The sequence below is a fragment of the Rhinopithecus roxellana genome, chromosome 4, assembly GCF_007565055.1.
Source record: "Rhinopithecus roxellana isolate Shanxi Qingling chromosome 4, ASM756505v1, whole genome shotgun sequence".
NCBI lineage: Eukaryota > Metazoa > Chordata > Mammalia > Primates > Cercopithecidae > Rhinopithecus > Rhinopithecus roxellana.
Genome location: NC_044552.1, coordinates 158189010 through 158213309, shown reverse-complemented (window position 1 = coordinate 158213309; position 24300 = coordinate 158189010). Strand labels below are relative to the sequence as shown.

Below are 24300 nucleotides of genomic sequence, written 5' to 3'. Positions count from 1 at the left end.
ATAAATCATGGATTTAAAAGTAAAAGCAAAAGCTATAAAGCTTCTAGAAGTGTATGTAAGAGAATAGCTTTTATAGGGTGCAGTGGCAGGTGCCTATAGTCCCAGCTACTAGGGAGGCTGTGGTGGGAGGATCACTTGAGGCCAGCAGTTTGAGGTTGTGTAGTATACTATGATTTTGCCTGTTAGTAGCTGCTACACTCCAGCTTGGTCAACATAGTGAGTCCTCATCCAAAAAAAAAAAAAAAGAGGAAGAATAGCTTGGTAAGTAAAGACAAGACTTGGAAAGCAAAGCAATAACTTTTTAATTTTTTGGTGGAGACAGGGGTCTCACTGTGTCACCCAGATTGAAGTGCAGTGGCTCAATCTTGGCTCACTGCAACCCCCTGAGCCACCTCAGCCTCCTGAGTAGCTGAGACCACAGGTGTGCACCACCATGCCTGGCTAATTTTTTGTACTTTTTGTAGAAATAGGGTTTCACCGTGTTGCCCAGGCTGGCCTCAAACTCCTGAGCTCAAGGAATCCTCCCGCCTCAGCCTCCCAAAGTGCTGGGAGTACAGGTGTGACCCACCACACCTGAGCAATTCTCACATTTGTAGAAGAGAGTTACAGATACGGAAAGAGAGAAGAATGTATGTAGCTTGTGGTGTGAGGTTGCATTTTGGAGAACTCAAAATGCAGTATGAACTCAAGGTGAGTGTGTGTGCATATGTAAAATTATAAATTACACATATGGAAGTTTCTACTGAAGAGACCTAGCAACAATGACAAACTGGTCACAACAAGCAGTCCTGACACCCAGGTCTTCTAAATACATCTCTCCACTAAAAGGAACTAAGGGTGTTTGGAGAAATGACCAAATTTTCCAAGGCTGGGGAAAAAATGCTAAAAAATTAAGGACATGCTGAGGGGCATGTCAAAAGTACACAGGAGGCAGCCTACAGGGCTTCCACCTTCCTGTAGTGGAATTTTGAACAATGTGAGCATCAAAGTCAGTAATGATAGTAATGGGTTATAACTGCCCAAATTTTGAACAATTTGAGCATGCAAGTAAGTAATGATACTAATGGGTTATAACTGCCCAAGTTCTGAACAATTTCATCATCAAAGTAAGTAATGATAGTAATGAGTTATAACTTATTCAATAAAATGAAAATGTATGAGTCCATCCTGATATAAATAACTGAATAAATGGGAGAAAAGGAAAAGCTTTTCTTTATGGTAAAATGCAATTAATACCTTACCAATAGAAGGAATGTTGGAGTTAGAAAATCATGAATGAATGCTAAAACTAGTGGGTGAAAATATGATGGGGAAGAATATATTTTGATAATCTAAAAAGAGCCTCCCATAAATTATTGATTGCTTATAAATGAAAAAATGGAACCTTTAAAAGCTAGAAACCTGGTGAATACCAAACCGTTTTAACCAAGTGATCAAAGATGACATCACCTGGGATAAACTGATTGTCATTTGTGTCCTAATAAGATTCACTGAGAAGGCCGGGCGCCGTGGCTCAAGCCTGTAATCCCAGCACTTTGGGAGGCTGAGACGGGCGGATCACAAGGTCAGGAGATCGAGACCATCCTGGCTAATACGGTGAAACCCTGTTCTCTACTAAAAACACAAAAAATTAGCCAGGCCTGGTGGCGGGCGCCTGTAGTCCCAGCTACTCGGGAGGCTGAGGCAGGAGAATGGCATGAACCCGGGAGGCGGAGCTTGGAGTGAGTGGAGATTGCACCACTGTACTCTAGCCTGGGCGACAGAGCGAGACTCCATCTCAAAAAAAAAAAAAAAAAAAAGATTCACTGAGAAAAAGCATACTATCATTCAGTGGTATACCTCCCTTTTGGCAGAATCTTAATCTAATCCTGAGGAAACATCAGACAAATCAAAGTTGATATCCTTAACAAAAGAACTGGCCCATGTTCTTCAAAAATATCAAGCTTAGGAAGCATAGTCTGAAGAACTGTTACAGATAAAAGCAAATTAGAGAGATTGGTAGTTGAGTACAATGCATGCTTCTTTATTGGCTCCTGGACTGAACAAATAAAGGAGCTAGAAGGACATTACTGGGATAATAGGTGAAATTTGAATGTGGACCAAAGATTAGATAATAGTGTTTGATTCATGTTAAATTTCCTGATTTTTGTTTTGTTTTGTGAGACAGGGTCACCCAGGCTGGAGTGCAGAGGCGCGATCATGGCTTGCTGCAGCTTTGAACTCCTAGGCCCAAGTGATCCTCCTGCCTTAGCCTCCCAAGCAGCTAGGACTGCTAGCTACATGGCACACACACCGTGCCCAGATAAGTTTATTTTTAATGGAGACAGAGTCTCACCATGCCCAGGCTGGTCAAACTCCTGGGCTCAAGTGATCCTACTGCCTCAGCCTCTCAAAGTGCTGGGATTGCAGGTGTGACCCGCCACACTTCGCCCAATTTCCTGAGTTTTGTAACTGTGCTTATGTAAAAAAGTGGCCTTGTTTTGGGGAAGTACACACTGAAATTAAAATTTAAGAGTAAAAAGGCATTGTATTTCCAACTTTCTCTCAAATGGTTCAGAAAGAAAATGTTAAAGCAAATGGAGGGGAAATATATGTGGTGACTCTAGGTGAAGGAAATGTCTGTAAGTTTACGATTATATAGAAAGGGAAGGGCCGGACGCGGTGGCTCAAGCCTGCAATCCCAGCACTTTGGGAGGCCGAGACGGGTGGATCACGAGGTCAGGAGATCGAGACCATCCTGGTTAACACGGTGAAACCCTGTCTCTACTAAAAAATACAAAAAACTAGCTGGGCGAGGTGGCGGGCGCCTGTAGTCCCAGCTACTCGGGAGGCTGAGGCAGGAGAACGGTGTAAACCCGGGAGGCGGGGCTTGCAGTGAGCTGAGATCCGGCCACTGCACTCCAGCCTGGGCGACAGAGCGAGACTCCGTCTCAAAAAAAAAAAAAAAAAAGAAGAAAGGGAAGGAGAGAAGTATGACTCCTGAGAGTCTCTGCAACACTTCTAAACCCACTGTTGGTGGCAGGCAGGGCCACCCCACACAGAGCATTGCACAGGCCACCATGAGCCTGCTAGTATGTGTGGTCAGTCAATGCTTGGTCAAATGTGGATAACTTGAGCTATCAAATGCCAGTTCATAAAAATGTTGGTTTTTTGCTGTTTTTCTCCTTTCCCAGCTGAAAATGTAGCCAAAAAATGGCAAGTGAGTAGAGAAGATCAGGACAAGGTTGCAGTTCTGTCCCAGAATAGGACAGAGAATGCACAGAAAGCTGGCCATTTTGACAAAGAGATTGTACCAGTTTTGGTGTCATCTAGAAAAGGTGAGTATATCATAATGGTTTAATTAAACATCAATCTATTTATAGGTAAGAGTAACATCTAAAAGAGTAATACATAGGAATCTTTAGAAATTATATCTTAGTTATATTTTTCAGGTTGCAAAGATATGTCCTGGATACATGAATGTGGGGAGGGGGTATGCTGGGTTTACAGGACATGGTAATGTGGGAACTATGTCAGCACTCAGGCACCCTTGGTTCCAGAGTGTCCACGACTGATGTGCACATACAGCAGGTTTCATGAGAAACTGGAGCACTGGCTTATGGTTGTTAGGAGGCACCAGCTGACCTGTTTCCTGTATATAGGCTCAACCTCCTCAGAAGTGGACACCCATTACTTCTCGCCGCTTCTGTGTGATCTCCCTTTCCCATTTCTAAAGGGTGGATCTTTTGGGGTCACTTGCTATTTTCTAATACAGAGTGCTTCCATCAAGCTCCCTTATTGATAACTGACATCTCTTATGTCCAGCCAGCAGTGCAGGATTGACTTTGAGACTCCCTGATCCACTCACTTGTAACCAGTCAAGTACTATGACCCAAACCATAGCAGAATTTGGCACAAACAGGTCCCTGGTAGCTACTTTCCTCAGGAAGGCCTATGGATTTGGAAAACACAGGTGTCTCATAAGGACATACTCATACATTGTTTTCATGTACAATAATTCTTGTGTGTACTTTCCTCCTGTTGTAATCAAAGTGGTTATATATTACAACTTTTCTGCTAAATATGAATCCTCATGTTTAATGTCAGAGAAACCCACCATTCCCAACACACTTCTGTCCCTGGACTAATCTTGAGTAATTGGTTTTCCTTTGTTTAGGTCTTATTGAAGTTAAAACAGATGAGTTTCCTCGCCATGGGAGCAACATAGAAGCCATGTCCAAGCTAAAGCCTTACTTTCTTACTGATGGAACGGGAACCGTCACCCCAGCCAATGCTTCAGGTTAGATTTTCTGAAGGAAATACTTCATCTGGGGGAATACTATGGTCTATAAGGTCTACCAAGTGAATATTTTTCTATTTATATACAAAAGTACTGTTTTTTGAGACAGGGACTCACTCTGCCAGCCAGGCTGGAGTGCAGCGATATGATCTTTGCTCACTCGCAGTCTCAAACTCCTGGCTGGGCTCAAGTGAGCCCCTGCCTTAACCTCCCAAGTAGCTGGGGGACTACAGGCATGAGCCACCACACCCAACTCATAGATACAAAATTATTCTTAAAACAGTTTAAGGAAACATGTCATTTCTCTGTATTTGATCATTGACCTAACCTATACTGAAAGAATTAATTTGGTTTCTTGACATCCCAACTAGACTTACAAATGAAGAAGTAAATTAGGGAACTTAAGTTTATCTACCTTTGTATTTTTCCAGTACCAGAAACTCCCAATACTTCCTTGTGAGGCCCAGGCTTATTGTTCCATTTCCTGTCAGAGGTCCCTCCTTCCCAACTGCTGTAATCTTTTTTTTTTTATTTTTTAATTTTTATAATTTTTTTTTTTTTTTTTTTTTTTTTTTTTTTTGAGATGGAGTCTCGCTCTGTCGCCCAGGCTGGAGTGCAGTTGCGCAATCTTAGCTCACTGCAACATCGGCCTCCCAGGATCAAGCAATTCTCCTGTCTCAGCCTCCTGAGTGGCTGGGACTACAGGCGCATGCCACCACACTGGCTAATTTTTCTATTTTCAGTAGAGACAGGTTTCACCATATTGGCCAGGCTGGTCTCAAATTCCTGACCTCGGGTGATCCATTCTCCTCCACCTCCCAAAGTGCTGGGATAACAGGCGTGAGCCACCACGCCCAGCCCTACTATAATCCTACCACTTTCTCTAGTTGGCAAGTTTTGTGGTCACTATATTGCCAAACATGATTTCTATGTATAAAGTCTGTTCATTACAGTAAATGCCTTAGCCAACAGGTAAAACGATTTAACTCATGTCTTCAGGTGGTAAAGAAGACACAGATATGTAACTGAGGTGAATAAGCACTGTAGAAATCAAGTCGCTTATATTTTACAGGAATGAATGATGGTGCTGCAGCTGTGGTTCTTATGAAGAAGTCAGAAGCTGATAAACGTGGGCTTACACCTTTAGCACAGATAGTTTCCTGGTCCCAAGTGGGTGTGGAGCCTTCCATTATGGGAATAGGACCAATTCCAGCCATAAAGCAAGCTGTGAGTATAACCCTGTTCCCCTTTATGAAATTTGTCTTCCTGTTCTTAAATGAGCTTATTCACGTAGTTACCTTTAGTCTTTCCCTACCAGAAGAGTAACCAAGAGCATTCCTATTTTTGACACAAGGTCTTGCTCTGTTGTCCAGGCTGGAGTGCAGTGGCACCATCATAGCTCACTGCAGACTCAAAACTCCTGGGCTCAAATATTCCTCCGGCCTCAGCTTCCCAAGTTACCTCGAACTACAGGTGCACCACCATGTCTAACTTCTTAATTTTGTAGAGACAAGGTCTCACTATGTTGCCCAGGCTAGTTTTGAACTTCTCAGTTCTAGTGATCCTCTGGCCTTAGGCTCCCCAAGTGTTGAGATTTCAGGTGTGAGCCAATACCCCCCAGCCACTGAGAGCATTTAGATCATATGCTTTTTAAGGGAACTGATTCTGTTACATTACCCTTAGATACACATAACAGATGCTACTGGTTCAAAATTTAAGAATTTAGAATTTCTAAGGGATCTTTTAGATCACATCCTTAACCTTTTGGATGGAATGGGTATCACTAAGGCAAAAATGTGTGAGAATGTCACTGTATTAACATAAGAACAAACGAAAGTAGCAATTTAAGAGATCAGTATCATGCAGCATATTTCGTATTTATGTTGACAAAGAATGTTTTAGCCTTTCCACCCAAGTTTTAGACATCCTTTCTATGAATCTGTCTTCTAGGTTACAAAAGCAGGTTGGTCACTGGAGGATGTTGATGTATTTGAAATCAATGAAGCCTTTGCAGCCCTCTCTGTTGCAATAGTTAAAGAACTTGGATTAAACCCAGAGAAGGTAAAGATGCACAAGTAACCCTGAGTGCTTACCAGTGAATTTCACAATGCCATTTTAAGATACTATCTTCCAGGTGTTGGCCATGTGGGTAATAAAGAAATACTAGTTACTAGGACTGAGTTCATGTATTTTGTTACTTCCCATGGTTTAAAAAAAAAAAAGACAGCTTACTTGGCATAAAAGGAATGAGGTAACATAGGCAGGGATGAATTTTCACAAAGGTGTAAATTTATTCCTAAGCAGTTCAAATGAAAATTTGAGTTTGAAAGGGTAGCATGCTGATGCATTAAGAGGAAAGACAAGTTTAGGATTTTAAACTGTGTCCACAGAAGAATAAACAATCTAAATCTTTTCTCCTCCTTAGGTCAACATTGAAGGAGGCGCTATAGCCTTGGGCCACCCTCTTGGAGCATCTGGCTGTCGAATTCTTGTGACCCTGTTACATACACTGGAGAGAACAGGCGGAAGTCGTGGTGTTGCGGCCCTGTGCATTGGGGGTGGGATGGGAATAGCAATGTGTGTTCAGAGAGGATGAACTGCTTCAACTTTGAACAACCTCAATTTATTTTTAAACTAAGAAAGTACTAGGTTGTTATATGCGAAATCAAGGACCAAAACAGATGGAAACCATTTCCTACATCACAAAAACCCAAATTTACAGCTTGTTGTACTTTAATGTGTAATACTTAACTCAAGGTACAAGACACTTGCATTTAACATTGTTATAAATAAAAGAGACATCAGATCAATCATTAAGGGCTCCAGAGTGAACAGCATCTTCATAACTTCCATGTTTATCATCTTTACTTTCTGGATGTAATTTAATAAGATCATCAATTCGAAGAATGGTAATTGCAGCTTCTGTTGCAAATTTCAAACTCTTAACTTTAACTATGGTTGGTTCAAACACCCCTGCTTGTTTGTTGTCTCGAGGTTTACCATTGCTCAAATCAAGACCAATCCTGCAATTAAGAAAGAACTATTAAAATGGCCGCTTACAACTTAATTAGGTGACCCATTAACTCCAGCATTTCATTCAAGTATTAAGCTTGATTTTTAAGTCAGACTAGAGATCTTGTAGGTGTCTTTCTACCCAAAGAAGGAGAGATTAGCAATCAGAGTTGTTAACTAAGGCACACCAGTGCTAATAATTAGTCATTATCCCTTGAATTACAGTGACTAACAACAAATGCTTGCTGTGAAGTTTTTCATGTTAAGTAGTTGACAAGTCTGTTATTTATGTTTGCTGACATGTAACTGACTACTATCCTTTTTAATGGAAACTGTTTCGCGGAGGTTAACAAAGGGCTAAAAAGATGTCTAAAAAGAGAGGGAAACTGTATGCTTACCATTTTAGATTTTTACGTTCTGGGTTAACCTGAGCCTCATTATGAAAAGCTCTTAATTTTGCAACAAGATCTGTGGAGTCCTGGGCAGCATTAACTGCTAGTGTATTGGGAATAACAAGAAGTGATCTTGCAAACTCTGCAATAGCAAGCTGTTCCCGAGACCCCTAGGAAAAAAGGACAGTTAGGTGACTTCACAAAAGGGAAAAAAAATTAAAGCCCCTTACCTACTCTAAGACAAGGAATAACTGTTCTTACCATGCTGGTTGCATAGTTTTCAAGGTATATGGAAAGGGCTGCTTCTACAGCACCTCCACCGGGAACCACGGATTTTGACTCCAAAACTCTCTTCACTACACAAAGTGCATCATGTAAAGAGCGCTCCATCTCATCACACATGAAATCATTTGCCCCACGTAAGATAATCGATGCAGATGTACGAGCCTTAGTGCTGTTCAAAAAAAATGAAATTCTTATAACAGCATTTTTTAAATTTTTTTTTTTTTTTGCCAAGACCATCAATTTCTCCAAAAAATGGCATTTTAATAAGTCTACATAAAGTGCCCTTAAGTCCTGCCTACTCAGGATATTTAGATACACTATACAGAAACAATGTCTAGTCCATGCAGAAGAGATGAAAATGGTTACTTCATCTCGATTTACAGTGGCCCAATGTTATTTTATCCCACGCGTATAACTGCTCATATCACTATGAGACTACAAGCAGCAAATAAATGGGAAGAAAACCTACTTTTACTTAACAAAATCTGTGTAACTTTACAATTTTAGAAAGTAGCTCTTACTTTTTGATTAAGATCAGCTCATCATCACAAATTCTCTCCTGTACCACTTCTTCTGCCTGTCCCAACATTGCAGCTTCAAAAGTTTCTTCACCTTCCAAATTGGCCAGGGTTGACAGAATAGTTGCTATTAAGAGAGTTACAAGGGATCTGTAAGTATTGATCTTTCGTGATTTTAATATCCTTTAGACTCAGTAGCATTTGTGATAAAAGTGCTATATTACAAGTTCAGAATTTAGTTAGGCAGCACACACTAACTCCTTTTATCCTAAGAGAGAACGATGTCATTTTTGAAATGAATAAATTCATTCATGAATTTCCAACAAACTTAATGAATTTCTCTAGTTACATGAAAAATGGCTCTATAAATGTGTTGGCAGCACAAAGCATTAAGAGAATATAAACGTTTTGGAAGCTGTTTCCTATCAATATTCCAATGTAAAAAGACCTTTGTTGGGGTCAGGTATAATGAAAGTCTTTTATGTGACAGCCAGCACAAGACATACCTCCAGAAGCTTTCGCAATGCGTTTAAGGTCCCTTTTTAAAACTCTTCTAACTGCCATAGCACCAGCCTCCACAAAATACTTCAGACACATATCATCAATTCCACCAGTGGTTAGAATAACATTGGCACCAGTCGCCAGGATCTTCTGAATTCTCTCCTTGGTGATATCTGATTCTCTGCAAAGTATTTTCGTAACCCAGAATTACCTTCTGTGATTTTTAAAAATAATTTAGCTTTAACTTCCATTAAGTATTTATCACAAGATAATCATAGATTAAATTGTATTAACCTTTGTTATCTCTGACCAGAATTTAAATTAGTCCAATTCATGGAAAAGTTAAAGGAATTAAAAATTACCACTTAGCTCTCCCCAACCTGAATTTGAATTACTAATCGAGAACTATGGTAAAACAGGGAACACAGGTCCTGCCTGCCTTCAAGGATCTAGTGGGGAGAGGGATTACCAATCACACTCCAGGGCAAGCGTCACTGAAGTGGTGTGCAGAGACTACAAGCACATAAGACATAAATTTAGCCTAGGAGGCAGCTAATGAGGTCAAGAGGAGTCCAGGCCGAGCGCAGTGGCCTGTAATCCCAGCACTTTGGGAGGCTGAAGTGGGCAGATCACCTGAGGTCAGGAGTTCGAGACCAGCCTGGCCAACATAATTAAACAGTCTCTACTAAAAATACAAAAAATTAGTCGGGCCTGGTGGCGGGCGCCTGTAATCTCAGATACTCAGGAGACTGAGGCAGGATAATCACTTAAACCCAGGAGGCGGAGGTCGCAGTGAGCTGAGATTGCGCCACTGCACTCCAGCCTGGGCAACAAGCGCAAAACAACTTCTCAAAACACAAAACAAAACAAAACAAAACAAAACAAAAAACCAGGAGTCCAGAGTTGGAAGCACAAAAGAAGGTAGATACTAAGAAGCTTAATATTTTTAAGCAAGACTAGTATAATGTTATCTGCGTTTTCAAAAGGATTCCCTGATATCAATGTGGAAATTGCACTGAATGGCTTAAGACAAGGAGATGGTAACATGAAATATAAGCTGACAAGACAACCTAAACAGAAGTCAAAAACTTTATGGCTTGGGTGACTCCTGGAGTAAAATAAATAGCAACAGTTCAGGGGGCAGGATGGGAAATCAGTTCAGTTTGGGACAAGATTAAGTTTGAAGTCTCTGTTGTTACTCAGAGGAAGCTCCCAGGAGGTAGTCACTTACATCATGGAAACCACAAACTATGGGAGATACAGATTTGAAGAGACAGTATGAGTGAAGCCATGTGAATAGATCATTCGAATAATTTTTAAAGCAAAATGAATTACAGATCAACCTCAAAGGCAGCTTGTCTACTGAACAAGTCTGTGTGCTATACACTGTACTAAGGAGGGGGCTACGATGCCAATGGAATCATTCTGTCTCTACCATTAGAGCTTACAATTCATAAGTTGTATAAACTCACAGTAAAAACTGTAGTAAGCCCCAGGAAGATAAAATACAGGAAGTTACAAAAGAATATAATTTAGATTGAAGAAGAAAGAAAAGTTTCTCTAAGAGACTAGCTTGGGTGTGTTTCTACAACAGTCTAGGCAAGAAAATGAAAAGTAGGTAAATTTAATTTGGAGGTAGAAATCAAGTGGTGTTGGTGACAGATTAGGAGAAAAGGTGTTGGTAAAAAGGAGGAGTTAAAGACATTTCCTAGTTTCCTGCCTGTGTGGAGAAGTCCCCATCACTAAAATGGTCAAGAGCAGACTTGCGGTATTATCACAAGTTCAGTTTTAGACATGTTTACTTTGAGATACTTGAAAAGCATTCTATTAGATAGAGGTATGTGAGTTTGGAGCTCAGATAAACAGCTCAAAGAGTCTCTAGCATAGAGAGATAATATATGAAGTCATGGGAACAAGGGGCTATCCTGGAGAATATTGTGAGATGGTGGCCCAGACACAGCAGTGTCACAAAGCATTTCGAGAGGGACGTAATCAAAGGGTTGCTAAAGGTCAAGTAAGAGGAAGGCTTAAAATATCTTCCGAATTTCACACTAGAGACCTTAACATGCAGTGCCTCAAATGGAGAACAGGGCTGAAAAGGGATGAGAGGCACCAGAAAAGTTTTGTATAGTAAATCACTCATGACATCTGGCTGTAAGGATGTAGGACAGGGAGCACCTACAGCAGGAGGATGTGCGAAGAAGCTTGAAGGACAAAAGAGCCACAAGAAGATCCCAGGAAAGAGCATAATTAGTAGGTATGAAAGAATCAAAGACAAGGCTCTAGAGCAGAAGGAAACAGAATCGAGAACACTTAGTGTAGAGCGACTGGCTTTGATGGCAGAGAGGACACTGTTGTATCAGGAAGGAAGGAAAAAAGAATACCCATGCAGATTGATTTAAAAGATGAGAGCACATTTCTTACCCTTGGCAAAGCTTTCTTATAGGTTTGGTTTAACTACTGTTTAACTATTCATTGTTTTTTTGTTTGTTTGTTTGTTTAGACAGGGTCTCGCTGTCACCCAGGTTGGAGTGCAGTGGTCCAATCACAGCTCACTGCAGCCTCGACCTCCTGGGCTTCAGGTTCTTCCCACCTCAGCCTCTCAAAGTGTTGTGATTACAGGCATGAGCCACTGTGCCCAGCCTAAACAATTTATTGTTTTAAGTGACTATTAGGCAGTCAAATCTATAGCAGTGGTCACACTACCTCCACCATTAGCTCTTCAACCACTAATACCACCTGTACCTCCAGTATCTAGCAAACAGTAGGCTACAGTCAATACCACACTGCTGAGTTCTGTACTGCTTTGAGGAAATTAGATTCCTGTCTTTTATATCTTTAATACTAACAGATTCATACAATCAAAATTCCACAAAAAGGCAATTTTCATATAGGTTGTATAACCCCAAATCCCTCTAAAAACACCACCAGGCTAATTTTCTGGAATTTTAAGTAAAATAGTTTGACTTGGCTAAAAATGTTCAAGTCCTCCAAGACACTCACACTCAAAAGCCCAAAAATAATCTCTCAACATACCTCTGTCTAATTTGGTCCAGTTTTTCAGGGTCTGTAATGACCACCTGTACACCAAGCTTCATTTTTGTTTTTTGCAGGCTAAAATCAAGGCAAGCAATTTTCGCATTTACGATTCTCTTGGGCATGCCTACAATTGAACATAAGATTTAAGTTAATACGTCTATCCTTAAAAGCATAATAAAGAGCACCCATAGTCGATTGTATGTAAATACACAAATTTAGACTATAATTACACTTTATCTTAGAAAAACTTTATGGCATTACATGCACGTAATTTCTTTTAATTCACATTCCTTCTAACATGTTATATGTGCTTTAAATTACAAAAAGATGTACTGCACATAATCCACAAGTTAGTTTTTTTTTGAGACGGAGTCTCACTCTGTGGCCCAGGCTAGAGTGCAGTGGCGTGATCTTGGCTTACTGCAATCTCCGCCTCCCAGGTTCAAGTGATTTTCCTGCCTCAGCCTCCGGAGTAGCTGGGACTACAGACACGCGCCACTATGCCTGGCTGATTTTTGTATTTTTTAGTAGAGATGGGGTTTCACCGCATCGGACAGGCTGGTCTCAAACTCCCGACCTCATGATCCACCTGCCTCGGCCTCCCAAAGTGCTGGGATTACAGGTACGAAGCACTGCGTCCCGCCGAAGAAGAAAAAAAAAATAGTTTTCATCTGTAGCAATCTCATTCTACAAACCAAATCCCAAACCTTACCCTGGGATCCCACCACACAGTTGAGTGCATAGCCACTGATGAGCATGCTCTCCATTTGACTTCTCCCATGGGCTTTCAAAATATTAACAGAATTGACTGGATAGCGTGGCTGGCCTCTTGTGTCTGTGTATTTAATAGCAAGTACAGCATCTACTACCATGTTAGCAAAGAAATCACCATTTCTAAGCCAAAAGTTAAGGACGGTAACAGGCTTGGAATGGACAAAGGGTACACAAGTGAAAAATCAAAGATAATTTGAAGGGACTTCCTTTTAGTAATCTAACCTATTAAAGAAGCAAGCATTACGTTACCAAAGTGTTACAACATTATCACTATCTGCAATTCTGATCACTTTTACACATGCTTTTTATTACCTTTTCACCCTAAAAAAGCAGGGAAGGCAACAGGCAATTTCAATACAGCATTACTCCTCCCTATTGATATCAATTTCCATAAAATTGGTATTTAAAATTTTACTGCACAAAATTGATATTGCTGCTACCACAAGCGCGTGCGCGCACACACACACACACCCCCACTCCCCAGACAGGGTCTTGCTACGTTGCCGACATTGGACTGAAACTCCTGGGTTCAATTTATCCTCCTGCCTCAGCCTCCTTAGTAGCTGGCACTACAGGCACACACCACCATGCCCATCTCAAAGTCTTACGTTTTAAAAAGCCTAAATTTTATCTGACAACCACAAGGATACATTCCAATGATTTTGGAAGACATGGATGTCTTAGCAGCATTAATCAGGCAATCTCTTCCCAGTTCATCTGTGTTAACAATTAGGTTTTCATTGATATAACGCACTGCTTCCCTGTTTAAAAGTGTGGGGGAGAAAAACGCTTATAAAGTCACTACTCAAACTCTTTGCATTCATCATGCTTAACTCAGAGCCAAAATGTCGTAAGTAATATCTGTTCGGCCATTTCATATAGGAGGAGGACATGAAAAAACCCTCCCTCTTCAGATCATGGCAAGTTTAATCTATCCCATAAGCATAGCCACTAAAATCTATTATTAGGAGAAAATGTGGTAGTCAAATGGGAAAAAAGATACCGGTCCAAGTTTTTAACTTCAAACATTACTACTTAAATGCTAAAACATTTAAATTGAATGTTTTCAAATTAAAATTTAGTTATTAATCAAAACATTAAGACAACAGTTTACAACTATTACATTAAAAAAATTTTCTCTGAATGCAAACAATCTTACTTGCAAGCAAGTCGATAGCCACTAATAACTGATGTGGGATGAATTTTCTGTTTGACTAATTCATCTGCATTTTTCAGGAGTTCTGCAGCAATAATAACCTGTTGAGAAAACATTCACTGATCTGAGTATGCTGGATATTCAACATGTGCAATACATATGAAATGACACTACAATGGCCATATATTAACCAAAATGGTAGTGGTGAAATGAATTAACTGGTTATTAGAAACCTGGGGGGTGAAGGGAGAAGAACGCTACAGAACACTCGAAGTCCTCAATGTTACTCATAAATTCTTGGAAACTGCCACTTTAAGCAAAACAACAGACAGCAATTTCTCAAATACAGTTGTTTATTGTAACGTTGATGAGGGGAGGAAAACTTGTTTTATACATCGTTTTTCCTCTTCAAATCAGTTTCCATGAATCCATTGTGGAGTGAGGTCTTACTGTATTATAAATGCAAATGGCCAAAACTGGGTAGGAGCCAGAAAAACGTTCTAAGAAACTAGTTCAGCAATACAATCGTAAAAGACAACACACCTATTACCTTTAGAGGGAGTGCTCAATGGAAGCTAAACTGTGTGTGACTATTCATATGACCTATATTAGGCTATTATTGAAAACAGATAGTTCTTATAAGTTGATATGAAACAGTAAGAAATACTTTTAAACTAAAAAGACTTAAAATCTCGTCAGCTTCTTATGGGAAGAAAACTACACTTGTTAAGTCACATTATCGTAAGTTAGACAAAGATCACATTCATATTTTAGGAGTAGATTCCATTCTTTTATGGCTGAAGTTTAATCTAGAAATATATGTTCTCCACAAACTCTCTTGTTTTTCCAGAATTAACATCTTTCTCACCAAACAAGTGTTTCTACTATACCAGCATGCTGGATGATCTATGAAGTTTATACTGTATATCACATTTACTGACTCGAAAAGACCACACTGTCATATCATGATGTATTTATTTATTTCTCACACTCCCACTGTGAATTCCTGAGATTACCTGTCAGGATTTAAAAAATAAAACAGGCTTAGTGCAGCAGCTCATGCTTGTAATCCCAGCACTACAGAGGCTGAGAAGGGAGGATCACTTGAGGCCAGGAGCTCAAGACCAGCCTGGGCAACATAGTGAGACCCTGTTTCTACCGAAAAAAAAGAAAAAAAAAAGGTTTTTAATTATTTGGTTGTGGTGGCATATGCCGGCAATCCCAAGCACTCTGGGAGGCTAAGGCGAGAGGATTGAGCCCAGGAGTTCCAGGCTGCAGTGAGATATGAACAGCACTGTAGCACTGCACCCTGTGCTACACAAGGTCTCTTAAAAAAAACCACAGAAACATTGTTTCTCCCCCAAATTGGTAACATTTTGTCCTCCAAATTACAAAACTTTAGAGCTTTCCAAGTTTCAAGGTGTGATGCGGGAGGAAACAAAAAAATCTGTGTGATGTCTGAACACTGCCATAAAGGGAAAAATAAGCCCTCAAAACCCGTAAATACCAACATTTAAAACAATGGCGCTATGTTAAATGAACTCAAATTCTTTCCTACTTAAACCGTACAAACAAGCTACAACTACCAACTTACAAATTGTGTTTCTGAATCTGTACCTAAAAAGCTTCTTTCCCTCTTAAATGTGTAACTACTTTTGTCTTTTCTTTTTGCTCAATCTTCTGGGCATTCAGAACATGTAACTTATTTCTGACACAGCACAAATGACCCACTTACGGCTTCAACTTTCTGAAAGTCGGTTGTTTTTAGAAAAATGATCATTCTTTAGCCAGTCTACCTACCACTGATGTAGTTCCATCTCCAACTTCTTTGTCTTGCAGATCAGCCAGCTCACAAAGAACTTTAGCTGCAGGATGTTCAACTTCCAGTAACTTCAGGATGGTCGCACCATCATTAGTAATGGTTACATCCTAAGAAATCAGCAGAAAAAACATGAACCACTCATAGAAATCAACACAGTCCCATTATAATACACATTCACGGCCGGGCGCGGTGGCTCAAGCCTGTAATCCCAGCACTTTGGGAGGCCGAGAGGGGCGGATCACGAGGTCAGGAGATCGAGACCATCCTGGCTAACATGATGAAACCCCGTTTCTACTAAAAAATACAAAAAACTAGCCGGGCGAGGTGGCGGGCGCCTGTAGTCCCAGCTACTCGGGAGGCTGAGGCAGAAGAATGGCGTGAACCGGCGAGGCGGAGCTTGCAGTGAGCTGAGATCCAGCCACTGCACTCCAGCCTGGGCAAACAGAGCGAGACTCCGTCTCAAAAAAAAAAAAATAATAATAATAATAATACATATTCACCTTTAATATCACCTTCCAGTACCTGAATTGATAAAATCAAAGAACGAACATAGCAAAACACTGAAAACAGTTTTACTTTAAGGCAACTAACACAACAGTTAACATGTACTTACACCGATATCATCCACCAGCATTTTATCCAAGCCAACAGGACCAAGAGAACTTTTTACAATATTGGCAATCGAAGCTGCAGCCATAACTGTAGACAATCAATTAAAAACACAAATAAAAAAGAAATGAGAATCCACAACTCTGAAATACAGTAATTTCAGTCTAAACGTAAATGACATCCAACAGCCCCTGTATTTCCCACATCTACAAATCTGCGTTATTAAAAAACCACCTACTAGGAATCTAAATGGGGCGGACACTGTGGCTCACATCTGTAATCCCAACACTGAGATGCTGAGGCAGGAGGATAGCTTGATGCCAGGAGTTCGAGACTCCCTTGGGCAACACAGCGAAACCCATTTCTACAAAACATAAAAAAGCCGGATGTGGTGGTGCGGGCCTGTGCTTGGAGACTGCAGTGAGCTACGCTGGCACTCCCGTCTGGGCGACAGCTGGGACCCTGTTCCTAAATAAAGCGAGCCTATTCGGCACAGCTTTGATGGGGAGGTGGAATCTGATGGCGGGAGAAAAAAAAAGTAATAACCACAATTTCATGCTCTGCCACTTCGTACAGCTATGCCAGCCTTTTCCTTCAGATTCTGCAGGTTTTTTGCTCATTAAAACTCTCTTTATCTGTGAGTAGAGAAATCGGTAGCCAACGGGGAAGGTGCTTTCAGATTTGTTTACGAAAAAAACTTAAGGAATCTATCAAGAAACAGTGCGCTCTGCAAGTATACAAAGGCCCGACAGCAAATGCTCTGCTAAGCTGGCGCTGCCGTCTCCTGGGGTCAACTGCACTCCAGTGGCATTTCCTGGGCTAACTCTACCGTAAGAAGCTATCAACCCAGATAGAGCTGGACGCCGGGCGCCGGACCTCGACTGCAGCCACCGGCGCACAGAGCACCGGACTCATCCGCGAAGGCGCGGATGAACCTGCTTTTTCTGGTAAATGGTCCTGAAACGAAACCCGGCGTTTAACACGGACGCTCAGGGGGCCGTTCTGAAACAAAAGGGGATGCGAGGCGTGGCCCGCACGTGCAAGTCCGGGAGGCCCGCTTTTCCGACGAGAGGCGCGTTTCCAAGACCGCCCCGGACACCACACCCACGCGGTGCCGGTCTCAAAACCCTGCTGCGCGCTCCGGAGCTCCTCCCTGCTGTGGGAAGAGGGGGCCACAGCGCCCTGCCCCAGGGAACGGCGGGTGGGCCGGCTCCGGCTGCGGGGCCTCGAGACCCTTTCTGCAGAGGTAAAGAAGGAGAGGCACGAGGAGGTCAGCCGGGGTCCGGTCGCGATGGGACTCAGCCCTCCCAGTCCGCGAGCCCGACCCAGGCCCGGCCCTCCCTTACCGTTCTGGGAGCGGATCGCTTCCCCAGTGCTGCGGTCACCGAACACGGACAGAGGTCCCTCCATCTTCGCGGCAGCGATACACGTTGAATTCTGCTTACACCGCGGGCAACCAGTATCGCGGTCCCTCGGCTCACCGGCGACCACAGCAGTGGCTGCGACGGCGTGGAGGGTACCCGAGCGATGCCCCAGGAGCTGCTGGGTAACACCGCCCTACCCGCTTCCCGGCTGCCCCGGCCCGGCCGCGGGGCACGGCGGGAAGGAAAAAGAGGCGGGGGCAATAGGGGGAGAAACGGGAGTGTGCCGGAAGTGAGGCTCCCGGGAAGGGGCGGGCTCGGCATTTTTATCCAATTAGATAGCCGATGGGAAGGGCGCGAAAGCGGAGAACGGAAGTCGGATCTTGGACCGCTGGAAAGAGGCTGAACCTTCGCCTCAAACAACCTTGCGCAGACGCAGTGGGCCATTCTAGTGCCTTCTAGAAAGGTTGTAGGCGGGTGGCGCTTGGTGCTGGGGTGTAACTGGAGGGGCGGGCCCTTCTCAAAGGTAGAGTTGAGGTTCTGAGCGAGTCTTGCGTTTTAGCTTTAGTGTCTTCTTCGTCCCTGCTCGGGGAGCGTAAGGCAAATCGGTCGGCTTTGCTCCAGGCCTCAGGAGTATAAGTTTAGGGGCGCGAACCTGGGTGGGACCGGGCAGTTTTTCCAGCGGGCCATACAGGAAAATTTTTGGTTGGAGGAAGACAACCACCCTTTTTAAGGAGAAAACTGCACCGTGCCTTGCCTCATTTCTACGCGGTGCCCAGTAGGGGTGTGTGTGGACCAGTCAATGACAGCCCAAAATCCCTTCGTAGACAACTCAAATATGGTTAGGTGACGTGGGTGCCTTTGACCCTGGACTTAAGCAAAAAGCGTGGTCGTGGGCGTAGCTAGGAGGTGATTGGTGGGTTCGAGGGCCTGCGTGCCCCTCGACGTGAGCAGTGATTGGCGGTGCCGGATGACAGATCATCCTCCTGGCCACTCAGTGGCAGGGGACTCGCTACTTCCGGGTCGGGGCGTCTGGCGTGGAGAGTTTGGGGATCTACAGCAACCAAAGGCTTTTCCCTGACTTCATGTGACTGCGGCCGGCGAGCGAGTGAGTCGTGCGTGAGGAAAAAGAGGCAAGGCTTTTCCGAGATCGTCTCAGCGATGGCGCTTCGGTCGCGGTTCTGGGGGTTCTCCGTTTGCAGGAACCCTGGTAATTAGTCTTGCCCCCCTTTGCCTAGCTGACTCGCCAGGGCCTGCACAGTACTTTGGAACGTGCGGGTTCTATTGTGTATTCGACGTGCCGGGTCGAAATAGAGTTCGCAGCACTGCGAACACCTCAGTAGGAAGTTAAGGACGGGGTCAGTGCTGACTCCACCCTGTGGGCACACGTATTTTTTGTACCCCCGGGCCTGAAGACTGGGGGTGTGAAAGGAGATAGACGTTAGAACGAGTTCGTGCGCTGTCCGTATCCGTCATTTTTAAGCCCCGTGCGGTTGTTTCCGTTGCCCAGGGTGCAGGTTCGCAGCCCTCTCAACCAGCTCCAAGCCGGCGGCGAAACCTGAAGTGCACCCTGTGGAAAATGAAGCTGTCGCCCCAGAGTTCACCAATCGGAACCCCCGGAACCTGGAGCTTCTATCTGTAGCCAGGAAAGAGCGGGGCTGGCGGACGGTGTGGCCCTCCCGTGAGTTCTGGCACAGGTAATTAAAATCTGCTTGTGATTGACAGAGAAGGACACTGCACCCTACGGACTATTTTAATTCGTTCAGCGCGAGGCACTCTCCCAGGTAGCTGCCATGCGGCGGGTAGAGGCAGGGTTCGCGGAGGGGCTGGAACAAACGACCAATAGGTGTGATGGCGGATATTTAAAGAGGATATTAGAGTAGCGGACAGGATACCTACTGAGGCTTGTCTGAAGAGGTGACATTTAAGAAGCTGAGATCTGAAAGAAGCCGAATCATCTGCCAGAAAGAGCATTCCTAGCAGAGGAAACTGCTGGGGTGTTTGAGGAACTGAAGGGCTTGTGGATCTGAAGCTCAGTGGGCAGAGGTTGAATGGCCTAAGATGAACATGGAGGGGTAAAGAGGCGACAGATCATTAACTTTGTAAGTCAGGATGAGCACTTTAAACTTTATTTTCATTGTAGTGGGAAACTTCGAGAGGATTTAAAGCTTGACCCCGAACTGGTTTTGCAAGATCATTCTGACTGGGCGTGGTGTCTCACGCCTGTAATCCCAGCACTTTAGGAAGCCAGCCAGGGAAGGCGAATCATCTGAGGTCAGGAGTTTGAGACCAGCCTGGCCAACATGGTGAAACCCCGTCACTACTAAAAATACAAAAATTAGACGGGTTGGTGGTGCACGCTGTAATCCCAGCTACTCCAGTGACTGAGGCACGAGAATCACTTGAACCCAGGAGGCGGAGGTTGCAGAGAGCTGAGATCGCACGAGTGCACTCCAGCCTGGGCGACAGGGCAAGATTCTGTCTTTATAAAATAAATAAATAAATAAAAAGCATTCTGGCTGTTTTTGGAAGACTAAATTTTTAAGGGAGCAGGAATAGAAGAAAGACCAGCTAGGAATCTAGCATGACATGAGATACTTTGTTATAAAGGTGGTTGTTTAATGAACACTTATATTTGCCAGGAATTATGCTACTTGCTTTATATTTTCTCATTTAATCCTTAAAATTACATCATGAAGCAGTTATTTCCCCCATTTTACAGGAGCAAAGAAATTGAGGTTTAGGGAGACATGATTAATAAGTGCCAGAGCTAAGATTCATGTATGTTCTAACTGACCTCAGAGCCAGGACGTTAAGTTATTACCACTATACTACAGCATATAGGTGTTTATCAGGTTTCTCTGCTGCTGATCTCCTTGGTGAGGATTTGTTAGAATTTCTTAAGGACTTTAAGGGCTATATAAAGTTATAAGAGTAAATCGGAAATCATAACTGTGTGATATATTATTTATTTAATGAGCAAACATTGTACCTATATCAGTTGCTGAGCATTGTGTTAGATTCAGGAGATACAAAGATAAAGTAGAAGTTATCCCTGTCACCAAAAGTGTTAAGTTTCATAGTGGAAAGTGGAATGGGGATAATGATGTGCTACAGTTGCTGTGATACATTTTTACTCATAGAGGAGGGAGTCTTTCAAGAAAGGGATAGGCAGTTCAGTTTTTAAATAATCTGGATCTTAAGGCTAAAGATCTTTTGAAACACCCAACCTATTACTTTCTTTTTTCGTTGTTTTTGAGACAGGGTCTGGGTCTGTTGCCCAGGCTAGAATGCAGTGGTATGATATCTCCTTACTGCATACTTGACTTCCCTGGGCTCAAGCAATCCTCCCACCTCAGCCTCCTGAGTGACTGGGACTACAGGCGCATGCCACTACTCCCGGCTAATTTGTTTTATTTTGTTTGAGACAAGGTCTGGCTGTGTCACCCAGGCTGGAGTGCCGTGGTGCAGTATCAGCTCACTGTGACTTCCGCCTCCCAGGCTCAAATGATTCTCCCATCTCAGCCTCCTGAGCATCTGGGATTGCAGGCACGCACCACCATGGCCGGCTAATTCATTTATTTATTTATTATTATTCTTTGGTATTTTTTTGTAGAGATGGGGTTTCACCACTGTACCAGGCTGGTCTCGAACTTGTGAACTCAAGAGATCTGCGTGTCTCAGCCTCCCAAAGTGCTGTGATTACAGGCATGAACCACTGCGCCCAGGCCCAATGTATTACTTTCACTTAATATTTGGATCATTTAAATAACTAGAGATGTATTTTCTCATTTTTTCTCTGTCTGCCCTACTCGCAATATTAAAAGCAGAGAATTTCAGAATGTTATAGTAGGAAATGACCTTTGACATAATGAATCAGGCCCTTCATTGAACAAATGGTTTAAGACTGGTCAGCAAACTATGGCCCATGGGCCAAAGATAGCTTGTGAGCTAAAAAATAGTTTTTACTTTTTTAAGTTAAAATCAAAATAATATTTTTTGACTTGTGAAAATTAAATGAAAATTAAATTTCATTGCCCACAAGTTCTTAGAACACAGTTTCTTAGGACATAGCTATACCCATTCTCATTTGTTTACACATCACTTGGCTATTCTAGCACTACAGTGGCTGAGTTGAACAGTTTCAACAGAAGCTGTGTGGCCTAGAAAGCCTAAAATATTTACTATTGGCACTTTGTGGAAAAAGATCGTTGACTCCTGGTTTAAGAGATTGTGATTTTTCTCTAGCCTGAGAGACAGAGACAGACCCTGTCTCAAAAAAAAAAAAAAAAAAGGCCATATGAGGCTGGACACAAGTGGCTCATGCCTGTAATCCCGGTGCTTTGGGAGGTTGAGAAGGGTGGGTCGCTTGAGGCCAGGAGTTTGATACCAGCCTGGGTAACATAGTGAGACCTTGTCTCTTCAAAGTAAAATAAAAATTAGCTTGGTGCAGTGGCATGCACCCGTAATGCCAACTACTTGGGAGACTAACGCAGGAGAGTTGTTTGAGCCTAGGAGTTTGAGGCTATAGTGAGCTGTGGTGGTTGCACTACTGTACTCCAAACTGAGTGACAGTGAGACCCTGTCTCTGAAAAATAAAGCCATATGACATGGTTTGAGGTCATATTTAAATATGCATACCTTGAGATTATAAAAAAAACTAATGTTTTCTGCTAGTACTGTTATGATTTCAGTTTTTACATTTAAATTTTTGCTCCGTCTTATATTTATTTTGGTACTAGCTGTAAAATAAAAGCAAGGAATAAGTATATCCACATCATGTGTATGTTCAGTAACTTAGGTCTGCCTCTTCAAATCTCTTTTTGAAGTAGATCTGTAAATAAAAACTCAGCTTTTCTTTTCTTTTTTTTTTTTTTGAGACAGAGTCTTGCTCTGTCGCCCAGGCTGGAGTGCAGTGGCCGGATCTCAGCTCACTGCAAGCTCCGCCTCCCAGGTTCACGCCATTCTCCTGCCTCAGCCTCCCAAGTAGCTGGGACTACAGGCGCCCGCCACTGCGCCCGGCTAGTTTTTTGTATTTTTTTAGTAGAGACGGGGTTTCACCGTGTTAGCCAGGATGGTCTCGATCTCCTGACCTCGTGATCCGCCCGTCTCGGCCTCCCAAAGTGCTGGGATTACAGGCTTGAGCCACCGCGCCTGGCCAAAACTCAGCTTTTCAGAAACAAATTTCTTCATGATAATTGAACTATTTAGTTGGTTATTATTGCGTATACTCTCATAAAGGCAGAGGAAAAACACTTCCCAAGCAAAATCCAAGTTAAATATGTTGAAGTAAAAAATTAACCAAACGCTGGATTGTTGAAAAATATTTAGTCATTTATTCACCTGAATTAATGTAACTTTAGGATACAGATTCTTCTGTGATTTTATTACCTTCTCACCCCATTTAGGTTGCGAGTTATAAGGACTCAGCATCATGTAGAAGCACTTGTGGAGCATCAGAATGGCAAGGTTGTGGTTTCGGCATCCACTCGTGAATGGGCTATTAAAAAGCACCTTTATAGTACCAGAAATGTGGTGGCTTGTGAGAGTATAGGACGAGTACTGGCACAGAGATGCTTAGAGGCAGGAATCAACTTCATGGTCTACCAACCAACCCCGTGGGAGGCAGCCTCAGACTCGGTATTTTTGTTTTCATGTACTTATTGAAAAGGTATTGTGTTAATTCTTGGCATTAGATAACTTACATGATAACAGTTTTTACTTACCAAATACTTTCCATGTGTCAGACCCTTTGGTGAGTACTCAACGGTGTTACTTAATTTAATCCTCACATCAGTCCATGGGATAGGGACTAGTATTCTCATTCTATACAGAAATAAACTGAGGCTTACTTGCCCAGAATCAATGTATGGTGGATTTCAAACCCAGGGTGACTGAATCTGTAGTCCATGATGTCAGCCACTCTATTTCCTGTTCATATATTGACATCTTGTCCATATAATATTTTGAAGTGCTACTGAACCTTGACATCTCTACATTTTCTTTTTACTTAATTATGTCATTATTAACATCACTTTCTGAAAAACCATTGTAGGCTGGGAAGTTAGCAAGAACAAATCAATTTATTTCTGTGTTTTGGAAAGTGAAAGTATTTTCAGCCTACTGGTGCTGCTGACTTAATCTTTTCCTTTTTTTTCTGATCTTCAAAACCAGATGAAACAACTACAAAGTGCCATGACAGAAGGTGGTGTGGTTCTACGGGAACCTCGGAGAGTCTATGAATAAATGGAAGCATTAATTGTTTTGAACATGTAAATATAAAACTGTCAGCCACTACAGCCATCAAAAGAGAGCATCTGGAAGAACAGCCAGCTTGGAAGTTTTACAGCAATAATGTTGCAGTGGAATATTATTTGTAGTTAAGGTCATCCTCCTCCCCTTTGTGTTTTTTTAAATCAAGAACTACATTCTGCCCCTGTCTTGGGCTTCAGAAGCATCTAAGAAAAGCAGTCGTCAATTATAATTAACTTTCAAAGGGCAAGTCAGAAGTTGTTTATAAATTACAAAATAAAGGCATGTTATGAACTCTTA

General features: G+C 42.5%; 3 protein-coding genes and 2 non-coding genes across 7 annotated transcripts in view; 2 read left to right on the top strand and 3 right to left on the bottom strand.

The window, feature by feature from the left end:
* ACAT2 (acetyl-CoA acetyltransferase 2) overlaps window positions 1-7530 on the top strand; it is a 19341-nt gene extending 11811 nt beyond the window's left edge. Inside the window, exons 5-9 of one of the 2 annotated variants that reach the window (XM_030929452.1) lie at window positions 3174-3317; window positions 4157-4279; window positions 5352-5506; window positions 6230-6340; window positions 6705-7530. In XM_030929452.1, coding sequence (XP_030785312.1) covers window positions 3174-3317; window positions 4157-4279; window positions 5352-5506; window positions 6230-6340; window positions 6705-6875 — 704 coding nt within the window. In that variant the 3' untranslated portion in view covers window positions 6876-7530. The remainder of the gene's footprint in view (window positions 1-3173; window positions 3318-4156; window positions 4280-5351; window positions 5507-6229; window positions 6341-6704) is intronic. The other variant, XM_010368496.2, reaches the window with a different exon arrangement.
* Window positions 6547-18659, bottom strand: TCP1 (t-complex 1). Its single transcript, XM_010368497.2, has 12 exons — window positions 17734-18659; window positions 16392-16477; window positions 15757-15885; window positions 13960-14057; window positions 13451-13561; window positions 12739-12920; window positions 12024-12150; window positions 8993-9168; window positions 8490-8613; window positions 7945-8137; window positions 7690-7853; window positions 6547-7302 (listed from the first exon to the last, which is right to left on the bottom strand). The coding sequence occupies exons 1-12, from the start codon at window positions 17795-17797 to the stop codon at window positions 7086-7088; spliced, it is 1671 nt and encodes a 556-aa protein (XP_010366799.2). The 5' UTR covers window positions 17798-18659; the 3' UTR covers window positions 6547-7085.
* On the bottom strand, window positions 8297-8428 carry LOC115897179. Its single transcript, XR_004057108.1, has one exon. It is a non-coding gene; the product is annotated as a small nucleolar RNA SNORA20 (small nucleolar RNA).
* Window positions 13656-13795, bottom strand: LOC115897183. The gene has a single exon (XR_004057112.1). It is a non-coding gene; the product is annotated as a small nucleolar RNA SNORA29 (small nucleolar RNA).
* MRPL18 (mitochondrial ribosomal protein L18) lies at window positions 18659-24300 on the top strand. 2 transcript variants are annotated; one of them, XM_010368495.2, is made up of 4 exons: window positions 18659-18958; window positions 19259-19445; window positions 23157-23388; window positions 23923-24300. In XM_010368495.2, the coding sequence occupies exons 1-4, from the start codon at window positions 18910-18912 to the stop codon at window positions 23992-23994; spliced, it is 540 nt and encodes a 179-aa protein (XP_010366797.1). In that variant the 5' UTR covers window positions 18659-18909; the 3' UTR covers window positions 23995-24300. The 2 variants fall into 2 exon arrangements, with proteins under 2 accessions (XP_010366797.1, XP_030785313.1); XM_030929453.1 differs by having other exon boundaries at window positions 23157-23239; window positions 23923-23990.